Below are 26,754 nucleotides of genomic sequence, written 5' to 3'. Positions count from 1 at the left end.
CTTGTAAAAGCATGTCACATGTCATGTAAAGCATGTCACGTGTCACCATAAAGGTCTATCATGACCCTCCACAGTGATTTTCAAACCCTATAGATATGTTGGTCTATGTAATTGTTTGGTGTGAGATGGTGGTTTTTGTGTGTTTTGTGTGTTGTGTTATGGTATTTTTACAGCATCCCTGACATTTGGCCTTGCTCCATGCTAGTAATGATACACCTCCAGTTGTGACATTCAGAAATGTCTCTAGGCGTTGCAGATTTCCCTGCTGCAAAATCACACCTGCTACTTTCCTCCATTTCTTGACCTTTCTGATGTACTCAAACTTCTGTTTCACTTATTGTTATGAAGCTTTAATTCAGTAGTATTTCTGGCCCCACTGTAAATTTTCTGCAAACACTGTGCTAATTCCAGTCTGTGTTTATGATTTTTAACTACATCTAGAATCCCTTTTCCTGACCCAGCACAAGACTTGGTGACATCATTTTTCTCGAACACCCAGGCTGAGGCTGACCTAGGAACTCAGTAGTGTGTATTCCATCTTTAATAATAAACATTCTAATGCTGTATAGGACTTTGCAAAGGCTATTGAAATGCCTCACAGGTGTTTCCCTGGTGGATTGTAAACACTAAGACTGGAAATTTACATTTTTCTTTATATTACTAACACAATGCCTGTTTGTAATGGATATCAGGAAAAGAAATTTAAGCTTATGAATGTTCAAATATTTCTTCATCTAAGTCATGGGTGGGGAAACTTTTTTTTTTGCCAAGAGCTATCTGGATATTTGTAGCATTATTTGCTAGCCATGTAATATTATCAACTTGAAAATTAGCTTGCTGTAGAGTTATTGAATTTCAAGTCCCACCTGTGTTGCCCTTGCAGGGCCAGACCAGATGGTTTCATGAAACTTACATAGCCCATGGGCCAGATGTTCCCCACCCCTGATTGGAAGATAACTATAAGGCACTTCAAAAATTTTTGTGTACTGAGACTTTTGTTAAATCCTTGGAAGTAATAATCTTTTAGGTACCTTTATTTTAATTTGAATATCATTCAGGCATCTAAACATTTGATTGACTTTTGTGAAAAATTGTGGACCACTTATGTGGTCTTAATGGTGGAAAGGGGGGCAGAGGAGTTTGCTTTTTCTTTTCTTATTTTTTTTCCCCTTAATCCTGTGCTGTTGAGTTTTCCTTTAATAAATAAGTGGGTAATAAAGGTGAAACAAACTGAAACCCACAAAACAGAATCAAGCTGTTTTGACTTTGCTGTTTATTTTGTTAGAGGGTAGTTTTTAAAGAGGCTTTTATGGAATCAGGGAGAAAAGATCTGTTAGCTATTCTCCACTCTGTTTTGCTTCTTATTCTGAAATTCCCAGTATAAGTGCCTGTGATAATGAAAGACAGATTAACATGTCAGCGTGGGTATAACCTACATAATGTATCCATTTTTCAATGCTGCAGAACACCACCCTTAAGGCCCCTACCCCCTCTGCAATACACTTTAATAGTTGATATTTTAATAACAATTTCTGAATTTAAGGGTTAACTAGATAGTTTCTTCATCAGTTTCACCTAGGTTTATCAAGCTGCATTTGTCTGGGTAATTCTGGAAGGCAGTTAGTGGGACACAAGGTCTTCACTCCACATGCCTGGCCGTTGGTGTTGATTATTGAATACAACTGTAGTTTCCTTACATGGTGCTGTTACACAAATTTTGATGATTATTTTTCTTACCAGTTTTTAATTTGTGATATAGCTAATATCTTTATAAGTCAATGTAAATAGAACAGAGAGGGTAAATAGAATAGAATGGTACAAAATAGAAAAAAATAATTTTAACTTTATAGATATTTTAAAACAGTTTTTTTAAAGTGAACTGCTGCATACAACATGGATACGTTTCAAAAACATTTTGAGTAAAGGAAACCAGATAGAAAGGAGTATATATAATGAATGAGTGTGTACATGAAGTTAAAAATAATAGGCTAAAGTATATTTATTATATTTGAAAGTAAGAGTATTGCTTATTCTTGAGGAAAGGGAGAGAGAGTTGGTGACTGGGGGGGGCACAAGGATTTCTAGGGTGTTCTGTTTACCTCGGTACCTGGGTGCTGATTACATAGATACGTTTACTTAATAAAAATTTATTGAATTGGATTCTTGGGATTTGTATACTTCAGGTATTGACTCCTCCATAATTTATGTTAATAAATTTAAAAGCTGACCACAAAGATTTTTGATGTGGACCCAGCCATTCCTTAAGCAATGTTAGCCTACATTTTAGTAGTTAGTTTTAAACCTGAAAAGTAGTAAATATTGGAAACACCATCTTGAAAATGTACTATTACTTTTAGTATTTTATGAGAGTATAGTAAATTATTCTCATTTAGTTACTGAATAAATAATGACTGCTTATTATTGCTGTTCAGAAGCCTAGTTGTGCATTATATATTTGGAAGGCAGAAGTCCTAAAAATCACTTTGGTACTAAAGCAGAAAATATTTTCCTAGATATTTAATAGATAATTTTAAGATTCTGAATTAATAGTAATATTACAGGTAAGGATGTGTCTTTATTTTCTTTCTAAGGTTTTGCGTCCATTTCTCCTCCGTCGAATTAAGGCTGATGTTGAAAAAAGTTTGCCTCCGAAGAAGGAAGTAAAAATCTATGTGGGTCTTAGTAAAATGCAAAGGGAATGGTATGTGTTTGATATCATTCTTGATTTTTTCCCTAATTTTCATTTGTACAGTATTTTGTTTTTCTGATTTATTAGTCTTTTCATGAAATTCTTGTATACTGAATCGAAATCAACCTAAAAAGTGTTTTCTGGTCATATAATCTAAAATGGAACTTGCTCAGCAACTCTGATACAAAGTCTTGGACCTGTTAGATGACAGATTGAGGATAAAAGATTTATGATAATCCAAAAATTAAATTTGGGATTTAAACAGGGATTCTTGTAAAGCCCTGTTTTTTTTTGTTTTGTTTTTTAAGGAAATTTGTGGCATATGTGATTAAGTTGGTGGTTCATAAATTCTAAGTCATCGAATAGTGCTAGCCTCTGAAGGAGTAGATTGATTGTAGAGTTGTGAGAATACTTACATGCTTTCTTTTATTCTAGATTGCTACATTTATTTAGCTTAAAAGATTCTCCATTCTAGATGGATTTTTTTTTATTTTATTTTAGAGCAAAATACCCTGTGTGAGATGGTGATATGATACATGGTAACTATCTTTGAACACCCTTATAGGGCAAAATTAAGTTGAGTTTTATTATTAAAATTTGTTCAAAAATTTCATAGATAGCCGAAATTCAAAAGGTTAGAAACCACTTGACTTAATATTAGTGCTTTTTGGAGATAGAAAGCTTAACATGAATCAACAATGTGAAGTGGATACTGTAAAAAATATGTTACTTTGGGGCTGGCACTGTGGCATATCAGGTAAAGCTGCTGCCTGCAGTTCCGGCTTCCCATATGGGCACTGGTTCAAGTCCTGGATGCTCCTCTACTGATCCAACTCTGCTGTGGCCTGGGAAGGCTGTGGAAGATGGCCCAAGTCCTTGGGCCCCTGTGTCCGTGTCGTAGACCCAGAAGAAGCTCCTGGCTCCCAGCTTCTGGTTGGCCCAGCTCCAGCCGTTGAGGCCATCTGAGGAGTGAACCAGCAGATGGAAGACTTTCCTCTCTCTCTCTGCCTCTTCCTGTCTGTAAAATCAATCAATCAATCTTTTAAAAATATATTACCTTAGCGGCCGGCACCGCAGCTCAATAGGGTAATCCTCCGCCTGTGGTGCCGGCACCCTGGGTTCTAGTCCCGGTTGGGGCGCCGGATTCTGTCCGGGTTGCCCCTCTTCCAGGCCAGCTCTCTGCTGTGGCTCTGGAGTGCAGTGGAGGATGGCCCAAGTGCTTGGGCCCTGCACCCCATGGGAGACCAGGAGAAGCACCTGGCTCCTGCCTTTGGAGCAGCGCAGTGCGCCAGCCGCGGCGGCCATTGGAGGGTGAACCAACGGCAAAGGAAGACCTTTCTCTCTGTCTCTCTCTCTCACTGTCCACTCTGCCTGTCAAATATATATATATATATATATATTACCTTACCTTAGTTTATCTTAATGTAAATGTAATGTTCAAAGGAGGGAAGTGGAGCCACCTTTTTTTATGCTGTTCTCACCATATCAGATATATTCAATTCCATATTTTCATTATGAGTATTTCAAAGTTGTTGGTGAAAGGACTTAAAAGATATCATGTAGAGAACTTAGCTTGTTATTTGGAAAAGAAAGATCCACAGTAGAAGATGGGCAATCCTAAATATCCTGAACATTTTTGAAAAGCAGTTATAGGGTAGCAAAGTATTAGGCTTGTTTTGAATGGCTCTAAAACAATAGAACTGAGACATGAGTTAGTGCTAAAGGAATACAAATCCTTCTTAGTTAAATATATTGAACTTTTTATTAGAATCATGGAAAGGTCTATCTCTGAAGAATATTTTGTGCCCCTCTATTAAAATTATTTATGTAATGCTTGCTTAGACATTTTAGTTGCTCATATTTTGTTGAGAAGAATCAGAGTCATGATATTCTGGTGTTCTGACATATTACTCATCCCTCAGGATAATGTCTTTAAGTTTTTAGTGTGCTTTCATGATTTCTTAAGATCTGGCCTTCGCCCATGACTGTGCTTCATATCTTCCCATATATATTTATACGTATGTTTAAATCACATTATATTCATCTTAATCTTAATGCCTTACTTTCTCATGATTCTTTTTCCCTTCTCAGATATTAGGATTATTACCAAAATGCTATGTAAGCTGCCTGTTATGTAGTACTGTGATGTGTCACTTAACAATAGGGATGTGGTTTGACAGATGTATTGTTAGGCAGTTTTGTTATGCATATATTACGACAACTGTGAAGTTATTAGATTATATAATTTTAGGAGACCAACATTGTATATGTAGTCTATTCATCAAAATGTTGCTAGGTTGCATGTGTCTTCTAATTGGTAGTGGTACTGTGTGTTGCAAAAAAGCTACAAACTAGGGTTGGGTGTTTGACTCAGTAATTGAGCTTTTTATTAGGATGCCCACAGTCCTGTTTTGGAGTGCCTGGGTTCTGACCTGCTACCAGCTTCAGACTTTAGCTTCCTGAAGATGCAGATCTGGGAGGCAGTGGTGATGGCTCACATTGTTGGGTTCCTACCTCCCAAGTGGGAGACCTGGATCAAGTTCCTGGCTCATGGCTTTGGCTGGTTTTGTGTATTTGGGAAGAGAACCAGTAGGTGGCAGCTCTTTGTTCCTTTGTTTCTCAAAAAACCAACAAACAATTAAAAAACAAGTGAGTATTAGGAACACTAGACAATAGAGAAAAAAAAGTGGTTATAAATATTAGGTTCCTAACCTTACCTAGGAAGTTGTTAGATTGTTTCTTATAGGTATTTGGGATTGAGATGGGGAAGGGATTGGTAAGAGATTATTTTTCCCTTACATGTTTCCTTTAAAATGTTTTTTTCTTAATAGGTACACTCGGATATTAATGAAGGATATAGATATCCTAAATTCAGCAGGGAAGATGGACAAAATGAGGTTATTGAACATCCTGATGCAATTGAGGAAATGCTGTAATCATCCGTATCTCTTTGATGGAGCTGAGCCTGGTCCGCCTTACACCACAGATATGCATCTAGTTACCAACAGTGGCAAAATGGTTGTATTAGACAAACTGCTCCCTAAATTAAAAGAACAAGGTATTTGTTACTGGCATCTAATTGAAAAATAATGAAAACTTTAAAAATTCCAACATTAAAATGAGAGTGCTATACTTAAAAATGTCTACTCTTGACATTTTCTAATGTTGAAGTCTAGAACATTAAAAATGTCTTTCCATTGTCTGAGCTGAGCTCACTTCCTCTCCAAACCCTAATTTTAGGCCTGTTAACTGAAAAATCAAGAATCTGGTTGAAAAATCAAAGTTGAAGTTTATTCAGCTAGTCTGAGATTTAAATCCAGAAACAACCAGTCAGTTGCCTGAGCTGTCTGTCATTTCTACAAGCCTGCTTGGTTACAGGGTTTATATATTTCTTGCAGGTTGATTACATGGCATTGAGTCAGATTTAAACAATTCAGATTTATGTATAGTTATCAATCACATTGAAAGTCAGAGAATAAATACCTTACTGAAAATTGAAGAACACTTGATTATTGACTAAGGAAGTATGTTACATCCCCATGCTCCTTCCCAAATGGGTTGTTGTCTATATGTGGGGAGAGGCAAACAGTGGGGTTGTTAATTGCTGTTTCTATAATGGCCCAGCCTACAGTAGATGTTCCTTGTCATGGTTGATAGTTCTTTGGTCGCAACTGAGGTTTATTGAAAGGTCCCGTTAACTGGGAACTAATTGCAGGGCATCATTACTGCAAGGACAGCATCGTGGCTGTCTTCCATTTCTCTAGGATTTAAGTTCACAGGCTCAAGTCTCTTAGAAGGTGATCAGAAGTTAGAACACAACCACACCTACATTTGGGCGAATGTTCACATTTTGTTTATGCTTTCCTAGAAATTTCAGCATTTTGTCATAAAATGCCTAGAATATTCCTACTCATAAAGAGTTCCCAGACCCTTTGTTATGAGAGTACCTTAGAAAATTCATGGAAAATAGAATTTAAAGATAGGTTGCTTTTAGTGTTTAAATTTTGAAATCCATGTCTAATGTTATTTTTCAAATGATCCCTTTGTCTTCATATATTGTGCTGATGGTGTGTTGCACAACTGGCTCAAGAAATGGAAGACAGTCATATAATTTGAATAATGGCAAATAATTAAGGATGATCAGTGTACATATGTTACATTTATGATCCTTCAAATAGGAATGGGATCCAGGGGTGGGTATTGAGTTGGGGGTAGTAGTGATTATGCATGGAAGAGTTGTCAGGTGAAGAAAAGTTATTTTTAAATATGTGAGGGTACTTCAGAAAGTTTCTGGAAAAGTAGAATTAAGAGATTATTTTGGTCTAAAATTTTTGAAGTCCATGCATAGTTTGTTCATAATACATATTTCCATTAAAGACTCCTGTGTATGTGGGGGTAACAACCTAATGATTCTTCCAGTCTTTGGGATGGTAAGACCTCTCAGACCAGAGGAAATACTTTTCTGTTTACCTTACTGTGCTATATAAATATTGTTTCTATCTACCATAATAGGAAAGAGGTGGAGAGTGACTGATTTGGATAGTTAATAATGTAGACTTTTCTTCTTGGCTACATAGCCAAGTGGGTAACTTGGAATTGAGAGGTTATTGATTGGTCTTAATTTTGGCTATCTTTAAATTTTTATCTTTTGAAACCTTTGATACCAAGCTATTATATTTATCAACAGGTTCACGAGTGCTAATTTTCAGTCAAATGACAAGAGTATTGGATATTTTGGAAGATTACTGCATGTGGAGAAATTACGAGTACTGCAGGTTGGATGGGCAGACACCCCATGATGAGAGACAAGTGAGTAAAATCATGGGATGGGAAGATTAATTTAAAAATCAGGTCAAATATTTTCTGACACTTGTTTTATTTGTATCATAGGATTCTATTAATGCATACAATGAACCAAACAGCACAAAATTTGTTTTCATGTTAAGCACACGTGCTGGTGGCCTTGGCATCAATCTTGCTACTGCTGATGTAGTAATTTTGTATGATTCAGATTGGAATCCCCAAGTAGATCTTCAGGCTATGGTAAGAAATAACAGCAATATCTGTGCTTACTAGGTTTTTAACATCAGGCAAGCTAATTCTGCATATGTTAATGACTTCATGCACTAGAATTTTATTTTACTTTGATTGGGCATGTGGATTTTTTTGAGGTGACCTATATCTAATCAGGGTATGCCCATCTGTATTTTAAGATGTTAGAGTCCTCTGCTTTGTTGTGTGCTTCCTGCTGGCAGAAGGGGAAGAGAGGCACTTGAAGATTGCCCTGGAAATTTTAATGAGTCAGACTTGAAAGTGCCCCGACATTTACTGCTTAGACCTTAAGTCCTGTAGCATGATTGTAAGGGAATTGGTAAATTATAGCATAATTGTGTCTCAGAAGAAAAGGGAAATGGGTTCAGTTAGCAACTAGCTTTTCTTGACTTTTTTTTTTTTTTAAAGATTTATTTGAAAGGCAGAGCAACGAGGGGGTGGGGGGTGGGCAGGGGGAGATCATCTGTTTGCTGGTTTATTCCCCGAAAGACAAATAGCTGGGGCTGGGCCAAGCAAAAGCCAGGAGCCAGGAACTCTATCTTGGCTTCCCATATGGGTGGCAGGGAACTGGAACTGGCACTTTGATAGGGGATATGTCTAGTGGATGCCCACATTGTGCATGGTGGCTTAACTCACTGTGCCACATGCTGGCCTGCCTGTGTCTTGCCATTTTAGATTCTTGAACATTTAAATTCCTATGTAGAAGCATCTGGCCAGATCAGAAAGGCTGCTCTTACATTGAGGAAATTTATGATTTGTAGATTAATAGTTTTTTTTGATTTTCCTTTATTTTTATTTATTTATTTATTTATTTATTTATTTATTTATTTTTGAAGGCAGAGTTAGACAGTGAGAGAGAGAGAGAGACAGAGAGAAAGGTCTTTCTTCCATTGGTTCACCCCCTAAATGGCTGCTACGACTGGCGCGCTGCGCCGATCCGAAGCCAGGAGCCAGGCGCCTCCTCCTGGTGTCCTATGCAGATGCAGAGCCCAAGCACTTGGGCCATCCTCCACTGCCTTCCTGGGCCACAGCAGAGAGCTGGCCTGGAAGAAGGGGAACCAGGACAGAATCCAGCACCCCAACCCGGACTAGAACCCTGGGTACCGACGCCACAGGCGGAGGATTAGCCAAGTGAGCCACGGCGCTGGCCAAAAAACATGGTTTTTTAAGTTTGGTACTGCTGATGTCTTTTTTTTTTTTTTTTTTTTTTTTTTTTTTTTTTTTTTGACAGTGGACAGTGAGAGAGAGAGAGAGAGAAAGGTCTTCCTTTTGCCGTTGGTTCACCCTCCTATGACGCCGTGGCTGGCGCGCTGCGGCTGGCGCACTGCGCTGATCCGATGGCAGGAGCCAGGTACTTATCCTGGTCTTCCATGGGGTGCAGGGCCCAAGTACTTGGGCCATCCTCCACTGCACTTCCCTGGCCACAGCAGAGAGCTGGCCTGGAAGAGGGGAACCCGGACAGAATTCGGTGCCCCGACAGGGTCTAGAACTCGGTGTGCCAGCGCCGCAAGGTGGAGAATTAGCCTAGTGAGCCGCGGCGCAGGCCAGTACTGCTGATATCTTAATACATGATATTGGTGACCATAAATCCAGCTTTGTTAACTTTTTAGCATTGTTCACTCATCCTGTAGTCCTTGTAAGAGTAGCTAGTGAAAATTGATCAGCTATGAGAAGAGATGTTTTAGAGGAATGTGTTTTATGAATGAAGTACAAAGTGGCTTTAAATAATTAGAATTGTTTAGTTAACTTTAATATTTAAAGACTAGGATTTTTACATTGCTTCTGAAGTTTTATCTTTTCATATCCTTTCTAATAGCATTGAAAATTTGGATTCAGTTTAGGTAGAAAAACATTTTGAATTTAAGCCCAAGAAAAAAAGATTTTTTTTTTTTAAGATTTATTTATTTATTTGAAAGAGTTATGCAGAGAGAAGCAGAGGCAGAGAGAGAGACGTCTTCCATCCGCCTGCTCACTCCCCCATTGGCCACAACGGCCGGAGCTGTGAAGCCAGGAGCTTCTCTAGGGTCTCCCTCATCGGTGCAGGGGCCCAAAGACTTGAGCCATCTTCTACTGCTTTCCCAGACCATTGACAGGGAGCTGGAATGGAGTTGAAGTGGCGCCCATGTGGATGCTGGTACTGTGGGCAGCGGCTTTATCCGCTATGCCACATCGCCAGCCTCAAGAGAAAGATATTTCACCTAACTTTTTGTTGTATTATCTAGAGATGTGCGTTTATCTGATAATAACATGGCAAAATTCACCTGATGGTTTTTCATAGATTCAGCAATTATGTGTTCTGTATGTCTTGAAAGGTTTCTTTTAGCTAACCAAGTAATTTGATTTAAACAGAATTTAAAAAGTATTAATGTAATATGAACCTATTATATTTTGTTACATATTTTAAAAAACTCTAAGGATATTTTAATTTTGTTTCTCACTGTACACATTCAGATGTTAGTTAAGTGACTTTAACCATATTCAAAATAACATGGTAATTGATTTAGGATCGAGCCCATAGAATTGGACAAACTAAGACTGTCAGAGTGTTCCGCTTCATAACTGACAACACCGTGGAAGAAAGAATAGTAGAACGAGCTGAGATGAAACTCAGACTGGACTCAATAGTCATTCAACAAGGTGAGCCATGGAACTTGAAAAATATATTAGATTGGGTTGATACAACCTATTTTTGTTTGAAAATTTTTAAGGAGATTGTTACTGAACTTCTGTTTTAGTCAGACTAGTAGCCTACAGAGATGTCTTGTATTTTAGAGATATTGAACTTTAGTTTTACTGTTAAAAAGATGGGTTTTAGGCTCAGGAAAATTGAAGCTTAAATATTGACTTGGCTCGGTAGCATGTATCTTCCACTACTTGATCTTGTTGCCTGATCTGTTAAATGAACATAGAAGTAAATACTGTTTAGGATTTTTTTAAGGATTAAAGTGTTATAAAGCATCTGACTATTCAGGGTGGTACACATTAAATAGAGCTGTGGCTGTTCTGATGTACATGTGCCATGTGTTTGTCATTATTCTTGGGGCCACTGAAGGAATAAAGAAATCTGGTTTTGTTATTTTTTCACATCTGCAAATATTTATTGAGCACCCAGAAGATGCCAAGCATTGTTTTGGTGCTGAGAATGTAATGATGAGTGGAAGGAACATAGCATTGTTTCTTTGAAGGAAGTTGCACTTTAGTGGAGGGGAGACATCAAGTAAACCGTTACATAAATAAGATTAAAGGTGAGAGCAGTGAGATTTTGTTTTAGATTGGTTGAACAAAACTTTGAGTTCTCATTCCAGATCAGGTGTTTTTTGTTTTGTTTTGTTTTGTTTTTTACCAGATTATTTTTAAAGGAAGATATAAGTAAATTTTTAATTCTACAGATCAGAAAGTTTTAGAAACTAATGTTAAATAAATTTTTAGTAAATTTAGGTGATAGAAATATTTTTTTTAAAAGATTTATTTATTTTACTTGAAAGTCACACACAGAGGAGAGGCAGAGAGGGAGCGAGAAAGAGAAAGGTCTTCCATTCTCTGGTTCACTCCCCAAATGGCCGCAACGGCTGGAGCTGAGCCGATCTGAAGCCAAGAGCCAGGAGCTTCTTCCAGGTCTCCTACACAGGTACAGGGGCCCAAGCACTTGGGCCATCTTCTACTGCCTTCCCAGGCCATAGCAGAGAGCTGGATTGGAAGTGGAGCAGCCAGGACTTGAACCGGTGCCCATATGGGATGCCGGCACTGCAGGCAGTGGCTTTACCCACTATGCCACAGTGCCAGACCCAGGAAGATTATTTTTATCTTTACTTATTCAAGACGGATTTTGTAATATTAGTAATCTGTCAAAGCTTGTCATAAAACTTGTATATCTATAGTGCACATTCATTGAAACTTTTTGGATTTTTTTTTTTAAAGGTCTATTTTATTTATTTGAAAGTCAGAGTTAGAGAAATACAGAGATCCTCCATCCAGTGATTCACTACCATACGGGTACAATGCCTGGGGCTGAGCCAAGCTGAAACCAGGATCCATGATCTTCCTCTGGGTCTCCCCTGTGGATACAGGGACCCAAGCATTTGGACCATCTTTCTCTGTTTTCCCAGATGCATTAGCAGGGAGCTGGATCTGAAGTGGAGCAGCTGGAACATGAAAAGGCATCCACATGGGATGCCTGCATAATGGCTTAACCCATTATGCCACAATGCTGGCCTCAAAAACTTGTGGAATTTTAAAAATTGTGCACAAATTTTGATTTTCAAATATCCCAAAATCATTATATTTACCACACAAAAAATCATTCCATTGAGACAGTACAAGCTTCTTTACTTAATACGTAAGCTTTAGAAATGTTTCGAAGCTTTTACAAGTTGAAAACTTAGCATTAATGTAGAAATAAAAGTGATCTGTGAATAAGCAGTAAACAGAAATGATTGATATTTTGAGACAAAATTACAACATTAAAACGTGTAAAGTTTCAAGTTTCCAGTAGTATAAAGTCTGGTTAATATTGTGCAACACAATGTTTTTTCAGGGAGACTTGTGGATCAGAATCTGAACAAAATCGGGAAAGATGAAATGCTTCAAATGATTCGACATGGGGCAACACATGTGTTTGCTTCAAAGGAAAGTGAGATTACAGATGAGGATATTGATGGTATTTTGGAAAGAGGTGCAAAGAAGGTGAGATGTAAATTAAGTGATAAAGCTTTTAATAGACCAGAACTGTTTGATGAAATGTTCTTGAGCAAATTATAGGTAAGCTTATTTGTATAATGAAAAGTCTCATTTTGTGGTACTCAATATAATAAGGTGTTTCTTTGTTCTCTAGACTGCAGAGATGAATGAGAAACTTTCCAAGATGGGTGAAAGCTCACTTAGAAATTTTACAATGGATACAGAATCGAGTGTGTATAACTTTGAAGGAGAAGATTATAGAGAAAAGCAAAAGGTATTTTAGGAAGTTTGGGTTACAAAAGCTTCATTTTACTGGAAACAGAATTTTGAGTGTTAGATACAATGCTTTGTAATTTTGTCTCAAGCAGAAATAATTTTATTTACATCTAAATATTTCTATTATGTAAAATTTAATGCTGGCTTCTATTTTGATAAGCTCTTAATGATTTTAAAATTTATGTAATGAAGTTATTGCATTCTGTTAAATTTTTATGCAGCAGAATACAATTATTTGGGATATTTGAAAGTGAAAATAATTGTCAAAAATTGTTGTAGCCTGATTCGTTCCTTTCAGCAGCAGAATTGGCTAATAATAGTTAAATGGAAAGATTTCTTAATTTAGTACATTAAAACTTGCTAATATAGAGAAAAATTGGAATATACCTATGGTAGAAGAGACGTTCTACCCATTGTTTTCTTTGTTAACTTTTGAGAGGTCTTCAAAAGGTTCATGGAAAATGTATTTTTGAAGTGCACCTAAGAAGTTTTCTGGGCTGAATATATCTACATTTTTTCTTCTAATTTGGGTCGTAGCATGCAGTTCTGTAGCATTTCACCCTCTTATGCACCAGTATTATTAGTTTGGGCAAGAAATAGTTGCTGAATGCCTACGTTGCTTACTAGACACTGTGCTGTATGTTAATCGCATGGTATTTAGCAAAGTATCACAGGCTGTAGCGTCACACTGTTTATAGTCCAGGGTTTTTTTAGTTATCTTTAGTTACAAATATCCCTCTTAATTTTATTGGTGTTTTGAATTGTTTTCTACATGCTAGATCGCATTCACAGAGTGGATTGAACCACCGAAACGAGAAAGAAAAGCCAACTATGCTGTTGATGCATATTTCAGGGAAGCTCTTCGTGTTAGTGAACCTAAAGCGCCCAAGGTGAGTTGACATAGCACAAAAAAAAAAAATCTAAAAATATTGGGAATATATATGATTTCTTCTTATATTCTAAATGAAGTTTGATAAAAGCAAGCTCATTGAAATGTGCATTCGTTTGCTTGGAGAATTGGCTATCTTAATTAATGAAATGAGGACTGGGGTAGATTTAAAATGAAATTTCTTTTTAATAGATAATCACTTTTATTTTTCTTAGGCTCCTCGACCTCCAAAACAGCCCAATGTTCAGGATTTCCAGTTTTTTCCCCCACGTTTGTTTGAGTTACTAGAAAAAGAAATTCTGTATTACAGAAAAACTATTGGGTACAAGGTAATTCAAAGTCTCCCTTTGTCCTTTTCTGTACAGAAACAGTGGAGGGAAGACGTAAACATTAATTATTAAAATTTGCTTAATTTGGGCCTAGTTAAGAAAAGAGTATTGATTCACTGTATCCTTGTATGTGTTCAGTCTATAAACTTGTGTTTGTTAACTCTTTTTAAAAGGGAAAATGAATCTCATATTAACTAATCTGGTTTTTAAAAAATGTAATAAATGTGCAGTATCATTATGTTTCTTTTCATGGTTGAATTGGAACTTGTGGAATGCTAATTAGTTGATTAGGAATTTAGTTCATCATATATGCTTTAAAATTAACTGGTTGATGGCATAGAAAAATATCTTATAGGTACCTCGAAGTCCTGACTTACCAAATGCAGCACAGGCACAGAAAGAAGAACAGCTTAAAATTGATGAAGCTGAACCCCTTAATGATGAAGAGTTAGAGGAAAAAGAGAAGCTTTTAACGCAGGTATATCCTTCAGTCAGTACAAAATTTAATAGCAGTTCCTTTGTGAAGTACTGTGTTAAGTTGCGTTGGGAGCATACTAAGGACATTTCTGCTTTCAAAGAGGGTGACATTGGAGACAGTAAAACCTGGGCAGTTGGTACATGCTTACATTGTCACGAGTTGCTGAGAAGATTATATTTTTACACTTGTAGCCTTTTGAACACCTGCCTTTCAGTGTTTTCTGTTTTTCCTTTGAAACTTTCCCATTGCTACCAAATTACCATTGTTAATCATAGATCTTTGGTTGTTACTTTCCAAACACTTTTCAGGGTTTATTCACAGCCTTTTAGTACTTGATCTTTAACCTTGTATTAAAGCTTTATTTTCCCACTTGCTTATTTGTTTGTTATTCAATTATGTTCTTTAGCTTATATTATTTACTCTCTTGGGAAACTTTTAAGAATTCATAGCTCAGGAAAAATGTCACCTTTTCATGCAGCATTCCTTATACCCACACAGCTTTAGTTGCCTGGATATCTAAGTAGTACATATATGCTGCTAAAAAAGACATCTGTATACATGAAAGGTTACCACTATAAAAGAACTTAATAAGAAAAGATACACTAGCAGCCAATAAAAATTTATTTTCAATAATAATTAGGAGCATTAGTAAATTCGAATATTTTTCCCCCAGTGTAATTTAATACCTGTTTCTGTTGCTGTGAAGGGATTTACCAATTGGAATAAGAGAGATTTTAACCAGTTTATCAAAGCTAATGAGAAATGGGGTCGTGATGATATTGAAAATATAGCAAGAGAAGTAGAAGGAAAAACTCCAGAAGAAGTCATTGAGTACTCAGGTAATTTTTGATTGTTTTAATAGATAAAAGAATCTATGCTTTTGGAGTTTAATGAGTAGTTCAAAGGCTCTTTTCTTATTTTGAATTAAAAACTAAAAATAAGCTAATTTTATAATTTAGTAATTTATATTTTTTAAACTCAATACTTTACAAAAATATTTATTTATTTGAAAGGCAGAGCTACAGAGAGAGAGGGAGAGACAGAGACAGGTCTTTCATCTGCTGGTTCACTCCCCAAATGGTTACAACAGCCAGGGCTGGGCCAGGCCAAAACCATGAGCCTGGGACTTCCTGTAGGTCTCTTGCAAGGGCGACAGGGACCCAAGAACCTGGGCTGTATTTGCTGCCTTCCCAGGCACATTAGCAGGGAGCTGGATTGAAAGTGGAGCAGGTAGGACTCAGACTGGTGCTAAAATGTGATGCTGGCATCACAGGCAACAGCTCAACCCACTGTTTCACGACACCAGCCCCAATATACTGCTTTTTAAAACGAGTAGAAAATGTCTCCTCTGAAATGGTATCATTTTTTTATTTGTTTTTCAGCCGTAGCTAACTCTAGCCAAGAAAACCAGAATAGATCTCTGAGTGAGCTTTCACTTTTATTTCATTTCTCTAACTGCTGAAATATTAATGTGTTTATGTTTCATGAAGTAAGTTGTATTGTCAGATTGAATATGTGTAGTTATGCTGAGTTGTTTGCTTAGAATTTTAGAGCAGCAGAGATAGAGTTGTAAGTTAACTTAAGTCATCCACTTCATTTTTTTACATTTAAGGAAACAGAAATTGTAAGTGATTTAATTTCTAAAATTAAATATAGGATAAGTAGAAATATTTAATTCTTAGCAAATAAACTACAACATATGTGCTACCATCTTACTTATATTTTATCTGTTTCCTACACCGTTCCTCATACCCAACTTCTGTTTTATAGCTGTGTTCTGGGAAAGATGCAATGAACTCCAGGACATAGAGAAAATTATGGCTCAGATTGAAAGGGGAGAGGCAAGAATTCAAAGAAGAATAAGTATCAAAAAGGCACTTGACACAAAGGTACCTTGCATATTAATAAATAGTAGTTAGTAAAATAACTTCTACATGTGAATTTGAGTTCAATAATCTTTTTTCATGGAAAAGAAGGGGGGTTAAAATAAATCTCATCAAAGAAAAATGTTCAATCTAATACCTAATGATAATAGATACTGTCAATATAATTTATCTTAAAGACTGGTAACATCTGGGTCAAAGGCACAAAGTTAGCTTCTTAATAAATAGAATTAAAGTCTAAGACTATTCCTCTTACAATAATGATAAAGACTGTAAAGATCTTTTAGGACAGATGTTTTACATAATGGAATTGAAGTGTTCTGGATGGAAAATTCTGATTTGAAATATAACAGAGTTATGCTAAAACTGAGCTTGAAATACAGATTACAAGAGATTTGTATTTAAGTTAACCTTACTTTTTTATAGATTGGACGGTACAAAGCACCTTTCCATCAATTGAGAATATCCTATGGTACTAACAAAGGAAAAAACTACACTGAAGAAGAGGATCGTTTTCTGATTTGTATGCTTCACAAGCTTGGATTTGACAAGGAAAATGTTTATGATGAGTTGCGACAGTGTATTCGAAATTCTCCTCAGTTTAGATTTGACTGGTTTCTTAAGTCCAGAACTGCAATGGTGAGTGCTTAAGACCTTTTTCTGTAATACAGCAAAAAGTTAAGTGTAAGTATGTTCATCTTTGGAAAAAAATTTCATGAGAGAGAAAGGCAGGCAGGCAGACAAAACTCTAGGTAAAACCTAGTTTTAAATGGTCTCATATAGCTCCCATCTGCTGGTTCACTCTCTAAATACCCACAATAGGCTGGACTGGGATGGGCAACCTGGAATTCAGTCCAGATCTCCTGCATGAGTGGCAGGAACCCAACTACTTGAACCAACGCTACTGTTTTCTAGGGTCTGCAATGGTAGGAAGTTAGAGTCAGAGCCCAGGTACTTGATGTGGAACACAGATGTCTGAACTGGCATCTAAACCACCATGCTGAACACCTACCCCTGTTTAGTATTTTTTAACTGAAGTAAAAAGTTTTTGAAGTAGGGGTGAGTGCTCTGGCACAGGTGGTTAATCCACCTCCTGCAGTACAGGCATCCCATAAGGGCTCTGGTTCAAAGCTTAGGTGCTCCTCTTCCCACCCAGTTCTCTGCTGATGTGCCTGGGAGGGCAGCAGAATATGGCCCAGGTCCCTGGGCCCCTGCCAACCACTTTAGAGACTGGAGGAAGCTTCTGGCTGCTGGCTTTGGCTTGGCCCCAGCCATAGTTGTTGTGACTGTTTGGGGAGTGAACCAACGGATGGAAGATCTCTGTTTCTCCTTCTCTTTCTCCCCTGCCAACCCCCCCTCCCTCTTGTAACTTTCAATTTAAAAAAAAAAAAAAATTCAAGTGGATTTTTGTTACAGTATTAAATCGTGTCAGAGATTAAATCAGTTCCTTAGGAAACCAGTCATGTCCACAGTTTAAAAAAAAACTAATATCATTGGTGACTTTGACAAAGTTTATTGGTCCTGTCCTATAACATTATATGTCTTTCAACATGACTATGTATAATATAACTAGTTTTGATATTCATTTTAATTGAGTTCCAAGAAAAGGGAAATGTAATCATTGGTTTCAGCTTCTGAATGTGATGTCTTTTTAATGTTGCAAATAAATTTCTCTATCTGCACTGCAGAATGCTGGATCTGGGTAGTTTTTACATGGCTTTTAGTAAAACAGTATTTTTTTGTACTGATTTAATGTTAAGTTTTGTTTTTATTCCCGGTGTCTAACTTTTAGACAAAGCATCTCCATTTCTAATATCTTTAGGATTCAGGAGAGTTTTAGTTTTAGTTTTTGATGGATTTCCCTTTTATTTTGTATTTCACCACCTTTGAATACTTAACTTCAATTTGTGTTTTGTAGGATGATGTGTGAAAAAGATTCTTTTTTCAGGTTTGATTTATAATAGGATAAAGTTTAAACATTTTGTATTTATAGTAAGATTTCTTAGCATATTTAAAGTATGTTGTCATTCTGTCGACAGTGGATGATGTGCAGTGTTTCCAAAGTGACCACTGAAACATTTTTTTCTTTTTAACTTTATTTAAGTTTTGTAAGTTTCATATATTTCATATATAGATTTATGAACATAGTGATACTTCCCACTGTACCCTCCCTCCTGCCCATACTCCAGTCTTTCTTCCTCCTCCCTCTTCTATTCCCACTCTTAATTTTTACAAAGATCTATTTTCAGTTTACTTAATGATCATAAGGTTAACCCTACACTAAGAGTTCAACAAATATGAAAGGAGCTACTGTTTTGTGTTACTCTAATTAGGGAAATGTATTAAAATAACATGATGCTACTTTGAAGATAAAAGTACTGTGTAAATATTTGACCAAAAGAAAGATTAAGGTGCTGTAAGCTTTATTTTATATCTTTTGAAGTAGGAACAATTTGTAGTTGAATAAGGAATGATTTTTGTAGTGACACATAGTGTCACATTGATTTACCAGCACAATACTGTGATTAAAACAGTGGTTCCTCCCAACATGTTTCCATGTTTCAGGCACACAAAAAATGATTTAATATATATAAATGTGTGTGTATATATATATATATATATATATCTCCTCCCTTGGTGGTAAATTAATGAGCCAAAGTCCTTATTCAATAGGATTTATGCCTCCACACATGTGTGGCATCTTCATGGTATGTTCATCATAATTCACCTGTTAAGGAAAACAGAGCTTTGATGTAGTATATTACCTTCTGTTTTTATATACTATTGCAAATATTTCCAAGTCTTGTATGTCCTACAAAGTATTTTAGGATGATTTTATTGTTGTGCTTGTAATAATATCACTTACTACAAGGGAAAACAATTTTGCTCTGTAAGGAAATGGAGCTGCTAGCCAACTGTGATGCAGATGGACTGCTGTTTCTTTCAGTGTTTACTGCTTCTGCATTACACTTTAAATTCTTTCTGAATCTTATATAGACTGCAAGTTAACAGCTAAGAACTCATTGTAGACCTCTGTTGTTCTTTTTCCAAAATTGAGAAGAGTGTGTGGTATGTCAGCTACTGTAATTCTAGTGATAATGCTTTTATGGAAACAGTTTATACCTCTTAAAGTTTTAGTTGATTCTGACCCTCAAATGTTTGTGCTAGGTAGCTGAATTCTCAGGCAGCCATCAAGCAGTATTACATATGAGATGTTCATTTTCACTGCTTTAATTTCTAAGTGAAGGAGGGATTTATGAAAAATATATACAAGAGAATACCTTACAGAATGAAGTAATAAATAATTTAGTATTTTGCTTTTTATTCTCATATAGGTTGTATATGAAAATCAGTTCCTTTTCTTGTTTTTATCAAAGATATGTGAGTGATTTTATATTACTATGTTGAAACACACTTTTGTTTTAAAATTGGAGGCATGAAAACTTGCATGTGAAAAGTAAAAATTTACCATGTAAATTAATTTTTTTAACTCAGGAACTCCAGAGGAGGTGTAATACCTTGATTACTTTGATTGAAAGAGAAAACATGGAGCTAGAAGAAAAGGAGAAGGCAGAGAAAAAGAAACGAGGACCAAAGCCTTCAGTAAGTATTCGGATATATGTAAAGATTATATAAACTTCATTTTCCTCTAAATACTTCAGTGCTATTCGGTTATCACTGATGTGTTAGTCTTTTTCTCTCCTTAAAATAGTTAATACAATCAATTTTGTACTTTTAAATGAGAATTATCTGGGAAAAAGTCAATTGATGGTGGTTTGTAGTAATGAGTTTCATGAAAATCTGGAAAGGTATGTCTTAGGAATTAATACAAGTTAAAATTTTAGAATAAGGAAGATTAGGAAAGCAGTGACTTTACAGCCTTTACTGTTAGTTTCTAAACTTTGTTTCAATGGTCTTTAAAAACTGAAGGCAAACAATTTTAAAGGAAAAATTTACCTTGTATTTTATTTAATAATTGCTAATTTTGTTTTCATGAGTAATGACTATTGCTAAATGACATAAGGTATTTATATTACACCCTTTTAAAAATTCACAAATTACATACACATAATACACACATCAAATATTTATTTATTTATTTGAGAGAGTCAGAGAGAGCAATGGCCAGGGAGAGCAATAGCCAGGGCTGGGCCAGGCCAAAATCAGGAGCCGGGAGCTTCATCCAGGTCTCCCACATGGGTGGCAGGGGCCCAAACCCTTAGACCCATCTTAGGTTGCTTTTCCCAGGCTATTCCAGGGAGCTGGATCAGAAATGAAGCAACTGAAGCTTGAACCATTGCCTAGATAGATAGATGCTGGCATTGCAGGCGACAGCTTTGCCTGCTATGCCACAGTGCCAGCCCCCACAAAATATGTATTTCTGCCTTTTTAAAAATCTTTAAAGATTTATTTATTTACTATTTGAAAGGCAGAGTTACAGAGAGGTGGAGGCAGAGAGAGAGAGGTGTCTTCCATCCACTGGTTTACTCCCCAAATGGCCACAATGGCGAGAGAAAAGGAGAGAGAGAGTACGCGTGTTAGAGAGGTGTCTTCCATTTACTGGTTCACTCCCCAAATGTTCACGATGGCCAGAGCTGGACCCGTCCAAAGTCAAGAGCCAGGAGCCTCCTCTGAGTCTCCCACACAGGTGCAGGGTCCCAAGGATTTGGACCATCTTCACTATTTTCCCAGTCCATAACAGAGAGCTGGATCTGATGTGGAGCAGCCAGGCCTCAAACAGGTGCCCAAATGGGATGCTGGCACTGTAGGCGGCAGCTTTGCCTGCTAAGCCATGGTGCTGGCCCCAACTGCTTTATTTGAAAAAAGGCCCATTACACATTTGTTTGGTGTATGGATATACTAATGTTAATTGTGAATTACATAAACATTAAAATATTTTTATTGAATAAATAGAATTATTTGGAGACTTGATTATTTTGAAAGATTTGTATAGTCTGGAAAGAAAATCTCATACTGTCACTCTGTAGCAGTTACAAACTATAAGTGCTATAATATTTCTGAAGATATATTTCATGTTTACATTAGTCTTGTCATGAAAAATAATTCTTCTGTTTATTTGTAGACACAGAAGCGTAAAATGGATGGAGCACCTGATGGTCGAGGAAGAAAAAAGAAGCTGAAACTATGAATACTTATTTGTTTCATAATCACTAACTTTAAACCAGTAGTTCTTTAATTTACGGGTCTTCATAAGATGTACTGTACAATGCTCAATTGTTATGTCATTCAAAGACATCAGGTTCATCTGTTTACTGAGCTAGAAACATTAGTATGTAGTTTCACTTTTTTAAATGCAACAGCTGTGCTGAAATTTTTTTATCATTAACACTTGAAGTAATAAAATAGGCTTCATTTATTAATAAATGTTTCATTTGATTTATTTTTCTATAATAGTTCCATTTGTGAAGATTTGTGGCTTTTTGTTTATCAGCTATAAGTTCTACACTTGTCAGGCTTACAAACAAGCAAAGTAAAAAAAAGTTGCAAATAACATAACATTTGTTCCTTCAAGTCTTCACTTAGTTGTGTAATTGTTTTAATTCACTTTGCCTTTGCAGAAATTTGGGTATTTTTCTTTGTAGTGCTATTGAGTCTCATCTGGAATGATTATGTAAATTGCATTCTCCTTATTATGTGGGTAGAATGAGGGAAAAAAGCAAGACAAATTATAATTAATTTTTATGCATATTTCTGTTATGCTTTCTGTTTCTATCTTTGGTTCTGAAGTGAATATGCCCTGTTCTATTGGAACAGTGGCTTTTAGTTGTATAGCCAAAGACATTTAGTATTTCCTGGTTCCTTAAGGTGTTATTGTACCATTTTGTAAAAGGAATATTATTATTATTATTTTTTTTAATTATTTGATAAATATTTTGACAGATGACCTTCTGAAGCAGCCACATTAGAAAGATAATGTCAGAACTAAGGTTTTTCTTTTAATTTTTTATTCTGAAAGACCCAACCAAAATAAGGTGTGAATATGTCATACTGTTAAATTGAGATTGGTAACAAAATGTATCCCCTTCCAGTTTATAGTATTTTTGAGTTTTAGAGTAAAGAAAATTTTATTTTATTGTACTTTAAAATAATTTCTAAGTGTTCACAGCAAGACTGACTATAATGCCAGTTTTTATTTTCTATGGAACAGATTTGATAAACTGGAGACCCTGAAGCAGGAAAACCCAAATTGTAGTGTCAGGATTTTAGCTGTACCAGAGGCCTTTATTGTGCTACACATAATTTGTATAAAGTTTTATATGTGCAAATTGGGTACATAAATAGTTCTCCATTTTTCTAAGGGAATGCAATAAATGTAGCATCGTGAATAAATATAACTTTTATAATCTTAAAAGTGGTCTTTTCTTTCCATTTCTTTCATTTTTCCTCATTTAATTTTTATTCACTTTTTCCTTGGACATTCTCTATACCTTTACTTAATCAGATTTTTTCCTCTCAACTTCCTGTTTCCATTTGTCCACATAAAATTAAAAATTTTGAAGTCAGTAATACTATATAAATTTCTGAAATATGTGATAGCTGCTGCTAATGTGAAAGCAAAACTCAGTGTTTGTGTCAAGTTGTATAGTAATTTGAATTTATCCCCTGCTCTCTCAAAATAGATTTTCAAATAACATTGAATTTTACCAGTTAAAAAGAATAATTACCTTCCTTGAAAAAAGCATAATTAGAATTGTGATCTTCATTTTTGGAATTTTAATAGAAAAAATTGAAGACGAACGAGAAATTTATGGAGGTCATAAAGGTGATGTTTTCAAGAGGAAAAGTTTAGAAGGTCACAGTGGAAATGCAAAATGAATCAGATATTGTGCTGGTCACAGAAAACCTGGGGATTCAAATATAAAAGAAACAAAGGGAAACTTGGAAAAAAATGTATGAAAAAGTAATATCCAAACTTAGCATTATGATTTAGCCAATGCTAAATTGTGTTTGAGGCATTATAATTGCTTGTTTGTCTTGAAGTGTTCATGTTTCCTTTTAAAGGAAGAAGCAACAGTGAGCTCAAAATTACTTACCTGTTTTACAAGAGAAATTGATCGATAGACTCAAATTGAAAACTTAGGGAAGAGGAAGCCCTAAACTGGTAGGATGGTGCCTGAACCCAGCCTAGGAAAGGTTTGTGTCTATAGGGGTGGCCAAGGTCACAACAATTCATTAAGCAGAATATTTTATTTACTGGTTGAATAAGTCCTTATATGTGATGAGTCTTCAGAAAAGTTTGTGGGAATTAAAAGATACTATTCAATTTTCCTTTTATTCTATTTGAAAGCTGAAGAGACAAATCTCCAATTTGTTGGTTCACTCTATGGATGCCTACATTAGCTGGAGCTGGGCCAGGCTGAAGCCAGGATCCAGGAACAATCTGTCTCCGAGGTGGGTATTAGGGACTCAACTCCTTAACCAATTTTTTTTTTTTTTTTTTTTTTTGACAGGCAGAGTGGACAGTGAGAGAGAGAGACAGAGAGAAAGGTCTTCCTTTGCCGTTGGTTCACCCTCCAATGGCCACCGCGGCCGGCGCGCCGCGCTGATCCAAAGGCAGAAACCAGGTGCTTCTCCTGGTCTCCCATGGGGTGCAGGGCCCAAGCACTTGGGCCATCCTCCACTGCACTCCCTGGCCACAGCAGAGAGCTGGCCTGGAAGAGGGGCAACCGGGACAGAATCCAGCACCCCGACCGGGACTAGAACCCGGTGTGCTGGCGCCGCTAGGCGGAGAATTAGCCTAGTGAGCCGCGGCGCCGGCCCTCCTTAACCAATTTTGTGCAACCTCTCAGAGTGTGCATCATCAGGGAGCTAGAATCCAGAGCAGAGCTGGCACTTGAACACAGGTGCTTTGCCGCATCCTAAGTGCTACACTACATGCCTATGTCTGATAATGTGAATTTTCTATTAACTTGAAGCTCCCTCATATCTTTTGGGATGGTTATATGATACTCTGGTAAATGAAATGCAATATTTACTATCACCTTCAGTAGTATTTTAAAAGTTACTGTTAAAACGTGGGATAAAAAAGATAGTTTTCTAAGCAAATTTCTTTCTTTCTTTCTTTTTTTTTTTTTTTAAAGATTTATTTATTTGAAAGAGGTACAGAGAGAGGTAGAGACAAAGAGAGAAGTCTTCCATCCGCTGGTTCACCCCAAAGATGGTCACAACGGCCAGAGCTGTGCCGATCCAAAACCAGGAGCTAGAGCTCCTTCCAGGTCTCCTAAGTGGGCGCAGGGGCCCAAGGACTTGAGCCATCTTCTACTGCTTTCCCAGGCCACAGCAGAGAGCTGGGTTGGAAGTAGAGCAGCTAGGTCGCAAACTGGTGCCTATGTGGAATGCAGGCTGAGGCTTTACCTGCTACACCACAGTGGCAGCCCCAAAAGGTGATTTCATATGCATAGTGAAGTTTGACAAGCAGTACCATGACCCGCACTGTGGCATAGTAGGTTAAGCATCTGCCTGCAGAGCTGGCATCCCGTATGGTTTGAGTCCTGCTGTTCCACTTCCTGATCCAGCTCCCTGCTGATGGCCTGGGAAAGCAGTAGAAAATGGCCCAAGAGCTTGGGCCCCTGTGCCTGCTTGCGGGACCTGGAAGAAGCTCCTGGCTTTGGATCGGCCCAGCTCCGGCTGTTGAGAGATGATTTAGGGAGTGAACCAGCAGAGGGGAAGACCTCTCTGTCTCTGCCTCTCTATCTGTAACTGTGCTTCTCAAGTAAATAAGTAAGTCTTAAAAAAAAAGAAAGCACTGTAGACTATTTTGTCATTGTAAAATAAAGTGAAGCCTTAACAGCTTTTTGAATTTTTTGAAAAATTTTTATTTAAAAATCAGACAGGCATAGGGATGTTCCCTCTGATAGTTGATTCTCCAAATGCATGTAATAGCTGTGCTGGGCCAGGCCCAAGCCAGGAGTCTAGAACGTGTTCTGGTCTTACACATGTCCTGTAGGAACCCAAATACTTGGGGCCATCGCTACTGCCTACCAGAATGTGTATTAGCAGGAACTAGAATTTGGGAACAGAGCTGGGACTCTAATAGACCTCTGTTATGGGATGGCGGTGTCCCAACAGGTGGCTCAACTGTTGTTACCAATGCCCCCTTAATAGCTGTTTAACAGATACTGTCAGGTAACATGACATCATTAAGGTAATATGGATTTTTTTCCCCCTTTTTTACTCTAAGCAAAGAAAACCATTGAATTGTATTTCAGAAGTTGAATTTTGATTTTGGATATGAACAGTTTTGTCAGGGATTTCTCAGTTGAGTTTTTATATACTAGCATTTAAGTCACATTATCCCAATTATGGGACTAGAGTTATGGTGCATTGGGTTAAGCATTTAACCACTTGCCACTGCTAATGTAGGCATCCCATATTGTAGTGCCAGTTGGAGTCCTGGCTGCTCCACTTTTAATCCAGGTCTCTGCTAATGTGCCTGCGAAGTAGTGGATAATGGCCCAAGTGCTTGGGCCCCTGCCACCCATGTGGGAGGAGACTTGGATGGAGTTTCAGGCTCCTGGTCATTTGGGGGGTTAACCAGTGGATGGAAGATCTTTTTTCTCTAGCTCTCCCATCTGTCATGCTGCTTTCACATAAATGAGTAAGTCTTAAAAATCCCAGTTAACTGGGGCCGGTGCCGTGGCTCACTTGGTTAATCCTCCGCCTGTGGCACCAGATCCCATATGGGTGCCGGGTTCTAGTCCTGGTTGCTCCTCTTCCAGTCCAGCTCTCTGCTGTGGCGCTGGAGGGCAGTGGAGGATGGCCCAAGTGTTTGGACCCCTGTACCCACTTGGGAGACCAGGAAGAAGCACCTGGCTCCTGGCTTCAGATCGGCACAGCGCTGGCCATAGCGGCTATTTGGGGAGTGAACCAACGTAAGGAAGACCTTTCTGTCTCTCTTTCTCACTGTCTGTAACTCTACCTGTCAAATAAATAAATAAAAATCTAAAAAAAAAAAAATCCCAGTTATTAGAGGGCTAATGTGTGTGATTCTAGAAGCAGTCATGGTGGCATTACTTGGGAGCCTGTTAAAAGTACGAATTCTCAGATCACATTCCAATTTACATTGGGGATCTTTGTGGGTGGAACCAATAATTCTTGTCCTAAGCTTTCCAAGCTGGCATATTGAAGTTTGTGATGCTCTGAATTAGAATATTTAAGTATACCTGTTACTGTTTTCCTTTCCTTTAAATGGAATGTTACAGAGCTCTTGAACATGAATTGTTTGTCGTGCTGAAATTTATAGAAGGAAGCATGCTAAGCTCATGGGCAATTAAATGAGTAATGACTACAACATTAGTCAGTAAGGCACTGATAGAGCTTAAGCCATTTTCTCCCCTTTATAAATGTTGCATGCAAATGGAAGTTAAGGAACTAGACTTGCTGACAATGATTTTGGATGATTATCTTGTGATTTTTTTTACAAAGCATTATTTACTTGAAAGGCAGAATGACAGAGGGAA

General features: G+C 37.1%; 1 protein-coding gene across 1 annotated transcript in view; it reads left to right on the top strand.

Annotated features, from left to right (window-relative positions):
• Positions 1 to 22,646, top strand: part of SMARCA5 (SNF2 related chromatin remodeling ATPase 5) — a 43,733-nt gene extending 21,087 nt beyond the window's left edge. Inside the window, exons 10-24 of the mRNA XM_002716930.5 lie at positions 2,592 to 2,701; positions 5,521 to 5,747; positions 7,377 to 7,498; positions 7,580 to 7,732; positions 10,246 to 10,378; positions 12,276 to 12,424; positions 12,573 to 12,692; positions 13,474 to 13,584; positions 13,799 to 13,912; positions 14,268 to 14,390; positions 15,097 to 15,229; positions 16,161 to 16,279; positions 16,700 to 16,912; positions 19,769 to 19,876; positions 21,357 to 22,646. Of these exons, the coding sequence (XP_002716976.1) occupies positions 2,592 to 2,701; positions 5,521 to 5,747; positions 7,377 to 7,498; positions 7,580 to 7,732; positions 10,246 to 10,378; positions 12,276 to 12,424; positions 12,573 to 12,692; positions 13,474 to 13,584; positions 13,799 to 13,912; positions 14,268 to 14,390; positions 15,097 to 15,229; positions 16,161 to 16,279; positions 16,700 to 16,912; positions 19,769 to 19,876; positions 21,357 to 21,422 (2,001 nt within the window). The 3' untranslated portion in view covers positions 21,423 to 22,646. The remainder of the gene's footprint in view (positions 1 to 2,591; positions 2,702 to 5,520; positions 5,748 to 7,376; positions 7,499 to 7,579; positions 7,733 to 10,245; positions 10,379 to 12,275; positions 12,425 to 12,572; positions 12,693 to 13,473; positions 13,585 to 13,798; positions 13,913 to 14,267; positions 14,391 to 15,096; positions 15,230 to 16,160; positions 16,280 to 16,699; positions 16,913 to 19,768; positions 19,877 to 21,356) is intronic.
• The last annotated feature ends 4,108 nt before the right edge of the window (positions 22,647 to 26,754 follow it).

Source organism: Oryctolagus cuniculus, chromosome 8, assembly GCF_964237555.1.
Source record: "Oryctolagus cuniculus chromosome 8, mOryCun1.1, whole genome shotgun sequence".
NCBI lineage: Eukaryota > Metazoa > Chordata > Mammalia > Lagomorpha > Leporidae > Oryctolagus > Oryctolagus cuniculus.
The sequence above is the reverse complement of the archived record's forward strand: the minus strand, read 5'-3'. Positions and strand labels throughout refer to the sequence as shown.